This window comes from Octodon degus, unplaced genomic scaffold, assembly GCF_000260255.1.
Source record: "Octodon degus isolate 3935 unplaced genomic scaffold, OctDeg1.0 scaffold00140, whole genome shotgun sequence".
In the NCBI taxonomy this organism is placed as follows: domain Eukaryota; kingdom Metazoa; phylum Chordata; class Mammalia; order Rodentia; family Octodontidae; genus Octodon; species Octodon degus.
Genome location: NW_004524716.1, coordinates 4,286,779 through 4,298,433, shown reverse-complemented (window position 1 = coordinate 4,298,433; position 11,655 = coordinate 4,286,779). Strand labels below are relative to the sequence as shown.

The 11,655-nt window shown below is 37.6% G+C and overlaps 1 protein-coding gene across 4 annotated transcripts in view; it reads left to right on the top strand.

Moving 5' to 3' along the window:
* The window catches only part of Hipk1 (homeodomain interacting protein kinase 1), a 65,758-nt gene that overhangs the window by 27,946 nt on the left and 26,157 nt on the right, over positions 1-11,655 (top strand). For all 4 annotated transcript variants that reach the window (XM_023701792.1, XM_004641685.2, XM_023701791.1 and 1 more), the window contains exon 3: positions 7,579-7,702. In XM_023701792.1, coding sequence (XP_023557560.1) covers positions 7,579-7,702 — 124 coding nt within the window. The remainder of the gene's footprint in view (positions 1-7,578; positions 7,703-11,655) is intronic.

Sequence of the window (11,655 nt, the reverse complement as noted above, 5' to 3'; positions counted from 1 at the left end):
GCTTTGCCAAGCTTGTTCCAAGTAGGTGCTTTAGACCACTGAGCCATCTCGCCAGCCCTGTATCTTATTTTTTAGAATACTCTGATCATTAAGTTTTTTGTGAAAACTAAATTTCCACATTCAAGAGAATAAAATTGGACCCTTGTGCCACATCTTGAATAACTACTAGGAAAACAATAATATGTAATGTATCAACTACTGCAACTGTCATACCAACCTGCTCTGAAGCTGTCTCACTGCTATTTTATCTTTTTTCTCATCAAAATGAAAGAAATAAAAAACAAACATTCAAAATGGATAGAAGTATTAACCATGACACTCAAAGCAGTAAAATTCATAGGAAAAATGCACAGCAGAAGGGCTGCACAGTCCTACTTAGGACATCAAAAGCAAAGGCAACAAAAAAAAATAGTCCAAAAGGTGAACTATATGTTTCTATCCAGCAAGAAATAACAATAATTATCAGTATTAGGAAACTACCTGGAAGTTTGAAAATGTTAGTGTCACATAATATATCTTATAAGTAGATAATATCCTAAACAAATAAACAAGAAATACCCTAAACAAATAATGTGCTTAACTATAAAGCAAATAACCCCATTAAAATGAGCAAATGATTGAATTGACATTTAAAAAGAAAGTTTTAAACAAGTATATAGATACTCAGCATCCCTACACATCAGGGAAATGTAATTGAAACTTCAAAGAAATAACAGCTTGCTTAAATTTTTTCCTCTAATTTTTTTCTTCTTTTGAATTTCTTATAACTTTGTTATTGTTTTTTCTTTTTTTTAAGTTTGATAAAATTGTTGTATTTGTGTTTTCTGTTATATAATCTTTTTTTTTCCATTCTATTGAGAAACAAATATCAATGAGACACTTTCCAAGCTGATCAATAGGACATTTTCAACAATCAGTACATTGCACATTGTTATCTTCTCAGCAGTCGTCCACAGCACAAGTAGCAGCCGGGACATCCCGTCCAAACACTACCACTACAAATCCTTCCTCTCACTGCTTGCGAAAGCAGCCTTACATCTATCCTAACCACCCTATAATACAAATACAAAATAGTCTTTCCTCTGTATCCCCCCTCTCCAGTTCAGTCCTGCCAGAGATGGGTATTCTATTGGCATCTAAATATTATAGGCACTCGAATCCAGCAAAGCAATCCAACAAAGTCCAGCAGTCCACAACAGTAGTGGCTTGTCCACAGAAGCCGCTGACCAGAGCCTTCCACAGCTCAGCACATTAATATGGCCTTACTTTATATACCTCATTTCCATACCCCTGTGCTGGATGTTAAGACCAAGACAAAGCAAGATCTATATAACAAGAAATGTAACTTCTGCATCTGATAAGGTCAGTCAAGTCCTCTCAGGATTTATCCTGTAACCCTGTACTGTACTTTGATTTTTTTTTTTTTTTCAGAACTAGGGATTGAACTCAGGCCCTTGCACTTGCCAGGCAAGCACTTATTCTACAGAGCTATCTCCTTGGCCCCCTATGTACTGTACCTTGCAGATCCTTTATCAGTGTCAGCCATGTGGATGAGTCACAGCCAGTGCCTGACCAATTTGCTCTCTGTGAAAGCCTGAGAGAAAGTTTTCTCTTCATGTGACTCCCCCTAGGCGCACTGTACATCATCGATCACATTCCTCTGTGGCTCCATAATCTCCCTGATCAGAAAACTTGGGGCACAGCTGAGCCACATGATGTCACAGCATGGGTTCTCCCATGTCCTCAGTCTTCACTAACCTTGAGAGGCCAGGGCCAAAATGTTGGCGGGCCTTGCAGCCCTTCCTCCTCTCCAATTTCTGATCTGCAAACCTAGGCTGTCAATCCTCCAGGTGGGCTTGAGTTTTAAGGGCAAAGTTTGCCATGCTTGTAAGCATACAGTTTTCCATTCTGAACAAATTGACCAGTCTTTATTTCAAGCTAAGATCATTTTATTTTTTTATGGAAGGACAAAGTCTAGAGAAGGAAAGCATAGCTTACGTTTATGCTAGACAGTGTCTCATTTATTCTGGTGGTGAAATTGAAGTTCAATCAGAGCTATAGATGCAGGGAATTAGACTTTATTTTATTTTATTTTATTTTTTTTTGGCGGAACCAGGGATTGAACTCAGGCCCTTGTACTTGCCAGGGAAGCGATTATTCTACTGAGCCATCTCCCTGGCCCTGGAAGTTAGACTTTATACATCTCTGATCTGATACATAAATAGGTTTGATACTTCAGACATGGGAAGAAATGAGAATGTTCCTAGAAATGACCAGGGCCGGGGAGATGGCTCAGTGGAATAAGTGCTTCCCTGGCAAGTGCAAGGAACTGAGTTCAATCCCCAATTCCACCAAAAAAAAAAAAAAAAAAAAAAAAAAAGCCTAGAAATGACCAGAAGATAATTTGTGCCTTGAGGTGACCCTAACTCCAGGGAGTACTGGGTACCAGTGAAAGGAAGCTTTATGATGGTGGAGGAACTTTCCAGTGTAGTGAAGTTTAAAGTTAAGGAATCAGCAGTCTGTGGTTGTAGTTTCTACCACTTGGCTGTAGTAATAACAGCCTGTACAGTGTTTTTTTAAAATTAGAATTTTTCTCTTTTTGTATTTTAGGGAAGGGTCTACAGGGTGTTCAGGGTCTTACTACTAGATTGAACTTGTAGTGATCCACCTGTTTACAGCTTCCCAAGAGTTGGGATTACAGGCACGTGCCATCACACCCAGTCTCAATTGTCATCTCAGCCTGCTCTGGGTGTGGGGCTGGCAAGGCAGGCCCAGAGATCAAACCCTTGGCCCCAGCACCTGCTTGCAGGTGCTTTAATCTACTGAGCTATTTGGCCAGCCCTTAGAATTTTAAAAATTAGCCCAAATTCATGATATCCAAAACTTCATTAATGCCATTTTCCTACTAAACTGAATACAGCTAGGTAGGTAGGGGTGTGTGTGTGTGTGTGTGTGTGTGTGTGTGTGTGTGTGTGTGGCCAGCTCAGCCTAAGGATGTGGCTGGTGCAGCATGTGGTGCTGGGGATTGATCCCCCGTCTCTGCACCTGCTAAGCAGGCACTTTAACTGCTGAGCTGTCTCGCTAGATTTTTATTTTTAGTTCTCTCTTTCCTAAGTTTGATAATCTTTTTCCACCACCCAGTTGTTAGAGTGTTACAGGTGGAATAGACTAGGAGAATAATTTCCAGTTTTATTTTTCTGTGGTATTGAGGATATAACCCAGAGCCTTGCACATGCTAGGTAAGTATTCTGTATTGAACTCAGCCTTCTTTCTTTCTTGTTTTTTTTTTTGGTACTGGGAATCAAACTCACAACCTTATGTATGCCAGGCGGGTGCTGTGCCGCTGAGTTGTAGCTCCAGTCCAGCCTTTTTAATTCTTTTTATTATTTTATTACTTGAGTTTTGTTTGGACATAGGGTCTCCCTAAGTTGCCCAGGCTAGCCTTGAATGAGTGATTTTTATTGTCTCAGCTGGGATTACAGTTGTGCTAACCACACCTGGCTAATTTAGCTTTTTACTGTACAGGTGAAATAGAACTAGGGTTTTAGTGTCCATAGACTTTTAGGTGGTGGTGGTGGTGGTGGTGGTGGTGGTATAGGGAGTCAGACCCAGGGCATTTGAGCATGTGTTCTACCATTGAACTACATCCCTAGGCCTTCCATGTATGTATGTATGTATGTATGTATGTATGTATGTATATTTTTTGAGATGGGGTCTTGCTGTGTAGTTCAGGCAGACCTTGAACTTACTATGTAGCCCAGGCAGGCTTCAACTTCATGGTGATCCTTCTGCCTCAGCCTTCCAAGTGCTGGATTATAGGTGTGCGCCACTGAGCCTGACTCTATAATGACTTTGTATTGAGGAATTGAGAAATAATGGATGCCAAGAGAAAGAAATTATTTCCAAGATCTATAGTCTTGAATTTGCAGTTTGAAACATTCAGTTCTTAGAAGTAAATTTACTCTGAGTATGCCTTACTATTAAGTAAAGGAAAAAAATGATTCAGTCTTCTTGATTCCTCAAGTTAGATAAATCTGACATTTTTAGACCCTGATGATGATGTGTACCTCGGAGTGGGTAGATGTATTAGATTGTGAATTGCTTTTTTTTTTCCTTTTGATGCTTTCCTTTTTGTAAGGGAAGAGTTGCTATTTTGAGTAAGCTTTTGCTGGAAGTCCTTAGCTGTTTTTGTCACTCCAGGAGCAGTGTGAGACCAAATGAAAAAGCTTCATCCAGCCAGTCTTTAGTTGTTTGTTTTATAAAATAAGAATTGGGGGCTGGAATTTGTGTTTTGTGAAATTTCCTTGAAACTTTAAGCTTTGAAGTCTAGCAGTTGTCACGCATCATTGCTAACTTCGCAAAGGTTATTGAGTGACCTGGCCACCCCGCTCACTTACCTTTTGAACTTTAAGTGTCCCCCAGGGTGGTGGGAATGGCAGAATCAATCTGCTGTTCTCCAGTTGGCGATTTGGAATGTTCTGAGCCCAGTTTTTACCTTGGCAAAAAGCCATTTGCACTCTTGCTGCCAGCTATTTTTGGCACTGTCATGAGCTTGAAAATTAATGATTCTGCTCACTGAGAGTAGAAAATTTTGTTCTTTCAGTTTTAGAAAAGCTTTTATGTTGTTTCAGGGTACTCTTACTCTTTGCTTTATTAATGTTCCTATCTTGTGCAGCCTTAAAAATATGCTATAGATTATAATTTAATTGAATTCTGAGGTTTCATCAGTAACAATGTGGCTCTCATCAACTGCAAAAGGAATATCACTTTTAAGGGTTCTTTGGTGAACAAATACCCATTTCACATCAAATCCTACAAAAACTGCTGATATTGTTGGTTCTACCCATAACTATCCAGAAGTTTAAATTGAAACAGGTCTAAGCTGCTGGAATTTCATTGTGAGTGTCCAGTCTGTGGACTCCCCCAGTCTACCCGGTTTTCTAAGAACTACTATTGATAAACATAATTATTTGGGGAAGAGATGCTTTAGGGAAACATCTATACCCTGTATTCTCCCTGCTCAATAGCTTCCCCCCATATACATGATAAAACATGTATTTCTTGAAACTAAGTAGGTAGCTGGCACATGATGAGATCTGCTTTCCCACTTCTTCCCATAATAACACAAGGCATTTTGACCTGGCGTGCCATGCAGATCTGAACTCTAACTGGTCAGACAGTGGTTCAGGCTTATAATTCTAGCACCTGGGAAGCTGAAGCAGGAAAGTCTCCAAGAATTTGGGGTCAGCCTGGGCAACATAGTAAGTTTGAGGTTAGCCTCAACAACATAGCATGACCCTGTCCTGTCTCAACTTCCTGTCCCTTACCCAAATAAATTCTGACTTATTTTTAGAGGACACTTTTAGAGAAGATGAAGGGAAGGAAAGAAAATGAAATTTTTCAAGAAGATAATGAAGTGCTTAAGAGTTTAGATCCTGGTTCCATATGCCATCATTTAATATGTGTGTAGTCTCAGATAAGTAACCTGTTAATTTATAGCTGTGTAGCCTCAGGTAAGTTACTTAACCTCTTAGATTCTTCATCAAATGGAGATAATACTTCATTACATAGACTCTTAAGTGTTTCTGGTCACAGTTGCAACATTAGTTATGTAAGAGCATTGCTATTAAATTAAATATCATTTGCAAGAATCTTACTAATTTCATAGTTGCTGAAACGTGAAAAAAAGTGCAATAGAAGTTAACAATGCACAATAATATGTTTTTCTTTTTTTGTGTGTACTGGGGATTAAACACAGGGCCTCACTCATGCCAGACAAGTTCTCTACCACCCAGCTGCATCCCTACCTCTTTTTAAATTTTGAGACAGGGTCTTCTTAGGTTACTTAGATGCCCTTGAATTCGTGACCCTCCTGGCTCAGACTTCTGAGTAGCTGGTATTATAAGTGCATACCACCTCGTAGTAGTAACCTATCTTTTTAGTATTATTATAAGGATTAAGTGGCTCAACATACATAAAACACTTAGAGTAGTACATAGCACATAGTAACCAGTTTATTTATATTAGTGTTACCTACTATCACCCCCTGCCCTTCCTTGGTGTTTGGGGGCTTAAATTGAACTATATCTTAAGTGCATCTTGAGCCTATTTTTCTTAGTTTTAGTTAGTGTGAGAAAGACCCATGTATATAGCACCATGGCAAATAGATGGGTGTATATCTAATTTACTTATTGAAAGATAGTGTAGTATACTTAATTTTGGAGTCAGATAGACCACTGAGACTCAAATCCTTGCTCTTTAATTTACTAAGTGATTTTGGACTCATTAAACTTTGCTTCTGCTTCCTTTATAATGGGGATAATAGTTCTGCTTTAGATATGTTCCTCCTATACATATAAAGCTCTTGTTCATGGATTATCTTTGTCTTTTATTTAAAGATTCCTGGGATTGTATTTCTTACTTAAAGCATCAATGTGAAGGAATATTTCTAAAAGACTAGAGTTCTCAGATATAAAACAATGTTAATATGATAATAAGTTAGCCTACCCAGTGAATACACAGTGCATGCCATGTGCCGGGCACTGGTCCAAAAGCTGTAATATATTAATTAATTTAAAGTTATCAGTAACACTTTGTAGTCTTTTTGTTTTCAATTTATGGTTGAGGAACCTGAGGCACAGAGAAATTAAATAATGTATCTTTGGTCATAGTAGAGCTAGAATTCAAACCTGAGAAGCTGGCTCCTTTTTTTTTTTTTTTTTTTTTCTTTTTTCTTTTTTCTTTCTGTCTTTTATCTTTTTGAGATAAAAGTTTTCACTGTGCAGTTCAGGCTGGCTTTGAACTCACTTTGTAGCTCAGGCTAGCTTTAAACTCACTTTGTAACCCAGACTGGCCTTGAACTCATGGGGATCCTCTTGCCTCAGCCTCCATAGTGCTGAGATGACAGTCATGTGCTACCATGCCTAGCTTGCAAAAGATGTATTTATTGACCAGGTCATTTAATTGATTTGTTTTATAATTAAAAATTTGCTAAGATAAAAGGAAACCTATGATTCTTTATCTATGATTCCGGTATTTTTTTAAAATTGTATTTATTTATTTGTGTGTGTGTGTGTGGCCAGCTCAGCCCACCAGGGGGTGGGGCTGGCTGGCATGTGGTGCTGGGGGATTGAACCACAGCCCCTGTGCTTTGCTAAGCTTGTTCTAACTAGGTGCTTTAGACCACTGAGCCATCTCACCAGCCCCTATGATTCCAGTATTTAGAAAGTTCTCAAAACTGAAAATTTTTTCCTAAATTTGGTATAAACTCATTTATTGGGAATTTAGCCAACTTAATATGCCTTGTCAGTGTTTCATTGCAAAAATATTAATGTTTGATTATGGGACACTGCCTTGAACTTCATTGTTATTTTATGTGTATTTTATGTTCTGTATTACATTTCTAAAGTTAAAAATGTTCTGAATTCTAAAATGCACACTATACAGAATTTTAGATGATTGAGTACTAAAAGTTGTTTTAGTTTTATTACACAAGTATACCTTTTGCTGATACTAACACAACATAGTTAATTTCCCTAAATAATGTTTATTTTTTATTTGATACTTTTGTTTTTGTAGAGCCCCAGAAATTATTCTTGGATTACCATTTTGTGAAGCTATTGATATGTGGTCACTGGGCTGTGTAATAGCCGAACTGTTCCTGGGATGGCCTCTTTATCCTGGTGCTTCAGAATATGATCAGGTGAGAGTGTTTGATGGGAACAGAAAGCAAGTACAATTGGCCCCTCACAGCATGGGTTTCACCTGCATGGATCCACTTACACACAGATTTTTGCTTTTTGTCTTTTCCTTTTTCTTTTTGGACACTTGTGATAATTTAAAAAAAAAAAGTGTAGGCTAGAAGTATTGAAAAACAATTAAGAAAAATTAGATCTGTCACAAATGCATGAAGTGTATATAGATAGTAGAGAATTTCATATTATAAAGTGTGTACAAATCTGTTACACACATAGACCATATATGATGCCATTCATTCAGAGAAATGTAAACATATTCAGTATTAAATCATAACTGCATACACTTAGCTATGTAGTACATGCTGTACTACTGTGATGATTTCATAGCTATCTCCTGTTGCTGTTGTGATGAGCTCAAAAGCTGCCAGATGTTAAGCATCTCTCCATGAGCACTTTTCTCTCTAGTAAATTGTGTTACAAGAAAAAGTGGTCTTTGAAGTTCTTGCATATATATGTAATGTGTATAGCATATGTATGTAATGTGTATAGCATACAAACTGTGGTAATGGTAAGAGTTCTGTCTTACAGCAGGCTATTGGTGGTTAAGTTTTTAGGGAGTCAAAAATTAAATGTGAATTTTTAGCTCTGCAAAAGGAGGTCAGCACTCCAACCCTTGTTTAGATTCAAGAGGAAGAGAAGTATTACTACTTAGATACTGGGGAAAGAGGAGTCCAGTTATTATCAAAGAATTTTTTAGGATAGAATTTTCCTCCTTTCTTTGGTCAGAAATTATGTTTCAACTCTATAACAAAAGGATTTTATTTTTCCTAAGATTGGTGCTTTTCTAGCTGTAGTCTAATTTATTAGATATTTTGGTTAACTGCTGCATCTTGTAAGATAGAAAGCAAAGAGTGAACCTGTGACTCACTGGGATCTGTTGTCTTTTCACTTTATCTATGATAGACACTGAAGGAAGTACTTTCTACAGACTAAAGCACATTAGTCCCAGAAGCTAGGATATAGATTGGGTTTCTGTCAAATAAAACAGAGATTTATTTATTTATCAGAGGGATCATGGAGTGTAAAGTATTATAATAAAGGGGCTGGGGAGATGGCTCAGTGGAATAAGCGCTTCCCTGGCAAGTGCAAGGGTCTGAGTTCAATTCCCGGTTCCACCAAAAAAAAAAAAAAAAAAAAAAGTATTGTAATAAGTTATCTATGTGTCAAAATATACAACTTTAGGAAAAGATAGGCTACAGTTTCCCAAGGAATTGGTTCATTGAAGGAAAAGTTCTCCCATGGAAATAAATTGTGAATTCTCATTTCTTGCTGTCATAAGAAAATGATTTTACCCTATGTACTGGAATCTCCTTGAGGGTAGAGATTTTCATTTCACCAGAGACACAAATTGTTTTTGTTTGCCTGTTTCCTCAGTCTTGAGTATATGTGGTACTTAACAGCTTCCAAAAGAAACTTTTTTAAAGAAAATCACCTTAAATCTTTTAAGAGATTCAGTAATCACATGTGAATTATTAAAGGGGGAAAAAAAGCAAACCATTGTTTTTCCCTATTCAGTCCAGATTGTTTTCCTCAGTCTGAGTAGATGCAGCTTCCAAAAAATTTACCTTTTTTTGTGTGTGTTTGTTTGTTTGTTGAGATAAGGTCCTGCTATGTGGTTTAGACTGGCCTTGACTTTATGGTGATCCTTCTACGTCAGCCTCCTGAGTGCTGGGCTTATAAGCGTGGCCTACCACACCCACCAAAATTTTACCTTTTGAACATGACTTTGAGAAAAAAATGTAAAAAAAAAAAAAAATCTGTTGTACATTTGTTAAACAACCATTTGCATTGTGCCTTAAAAATTTTTAGTCTTTCCTTTACCTTGGGAGATACTGGCTTCCATATTTAAAAAGTGTGAGGGGAGCTGGGCATGGTGGCATATGCCTGTAATCCCAGTATTCGGAAGACTGAAATAGGATTGTTGTAAGTTTGAGACCAGCCTAGGCTACAAAGTGGGCTCAAGGCCAGCCTGAGCTGCATAGCAAGACCCTGTCTCAAAAGGCAAAAAAAAAAAAAAAAAAAAGAATGATAAAGAAAAAGTGAGGGGGAATAAATGATTATAAGCAGCTTTGGTTGAACCAGACTATTGATTCTTACTCCTTTTTGGGTCTAAACTCTTATTGAGAATTTAAACACTGAATTTCTTCAGAAAATATGCACACAGTGATTTGTAAACAACTTCAAGGTATTCATAGATTCCTGATTAGCAAACCTTACTCTGAACAATTATAGCTATATTGTGGCTTCAACTGTTTTGTGGCATTACATCCATATTAGTAAGCTGACTAGCATTGTAAATTTCCTAGCAAGTGGAAGCAGGTTCAATTGGATTTATTTATTTATTTATTTATTCTGTGGTACCAGGGATTGAACTCAGGACCCTGTGCTTGCCAGGCAGGCGCTTATTCTACTGAGCTATCTCCAGCCCCTCCATTGGTTTTAGGAGCTGAAGTACATCTGGGAGTTTCCTTGTGAAGACATGGTCTGGTGGTTATGAGAATTTTTGTTTAGTGTGTTGATGTGAAACTGTGGGTGGTAATAGGAAGTGCTTTTCCCATGCTAAAAAAATACAATGCTGGGCTGGTGAGATGGCTCAGTGGTCTAAAGCACGTCCTTAGAGCAAGCTTAGCAAAGCACAGGGACCGTGGTTCAATCCCCCAGCACCACATGCCAGCCAGCCCCGCCCCCTGGTGGGCTGAGCTGGCCACACACACACACACACACACACACACACATATAAATAAATAAAACATTAAAAAAAAGTACGATGCTATTGTTGGGGAGTAAGATTGGGAATAGTTTATCTTGGTGTAGGACTGATAATACCAAAGGATTTGTATGATGGGGAGCTGAGATTTTTTAACATTATATAGCTATAAAGTTGTAACTTTATATAGCTATCAGTCACATTATATATAGTTCAACTATTTAAATGTGCAGTTTAGTGATTTTTAGTATGTTTACAAGGTTGTGCAGCTATCATTGTAGTCAATTTTACAATCTTTTCATCACTCTATAAAGAAAGCACTAGCAGTTCATCTCCATTCTTTCCTAATCTTTTAGTTCCTTCAGTAGTAGGCAGTCCTAATCTACTTTCTCTAGTCTTGTCTATTCTGGCATATCATGTTTGTCACATACAATCTTTTATGATTGGCCTTTTTACTTAGCATCATGTTTTCAAAGCCCCTCCATACTGCAGTTTATGACAGAACTTCATTTCTTTTTTATGGCTGAATGTCCTATTTATGTATATAAACCACATTTTCTTGACCTTGTTCATATATTAATGGACCTTTGGGTATCTTTTGGCTATTGGGAATAATGTTTCTATAAATACTGGTTTGCAGGTACCTGATTCCCTGTTTCAGTTAATGGCATGAAATTGCTTGCTCATATGGAAATTCTGTGTCTAACTTTCTGAGGATCCATCAGACTTTTCCATAGAGGCTTAACCACTTTACATTGTTTGCAGCAATGCATGAAGATTCCAGGTTTTCCATCTCTTAGACAGTGTTTTGGGTTTTTTTCTCTAAAGTTTATCTAAAAATAATAGCGATCCTTCTGTGTATGAAGTTGTTTTTCATTATAATTTTATTGGAATTTCCCTAGTAATTAATACTGTTGAGCATCTTTCTTCATGTGTTCCTTGACCTTATCAAGAACTGAACTCAGGATCTTGGCACTTGCCAAGTAGATGCTTCGCCTCTCAGCTATAGCCCTGGCCCTTATTGACCATTTGTATGTTTTCTTTGGACAAATGTCTGTTCAGTTGTCAGTTGTCATATTGCCCATTTAAAATGTTTATTGATTTATTTATATTTACTGTTTTGGGGATTGAACCCATGGACATGCTTGGCAAGTATTCTAATACTGAACTACATTCCCAGCCTTTTTTTTT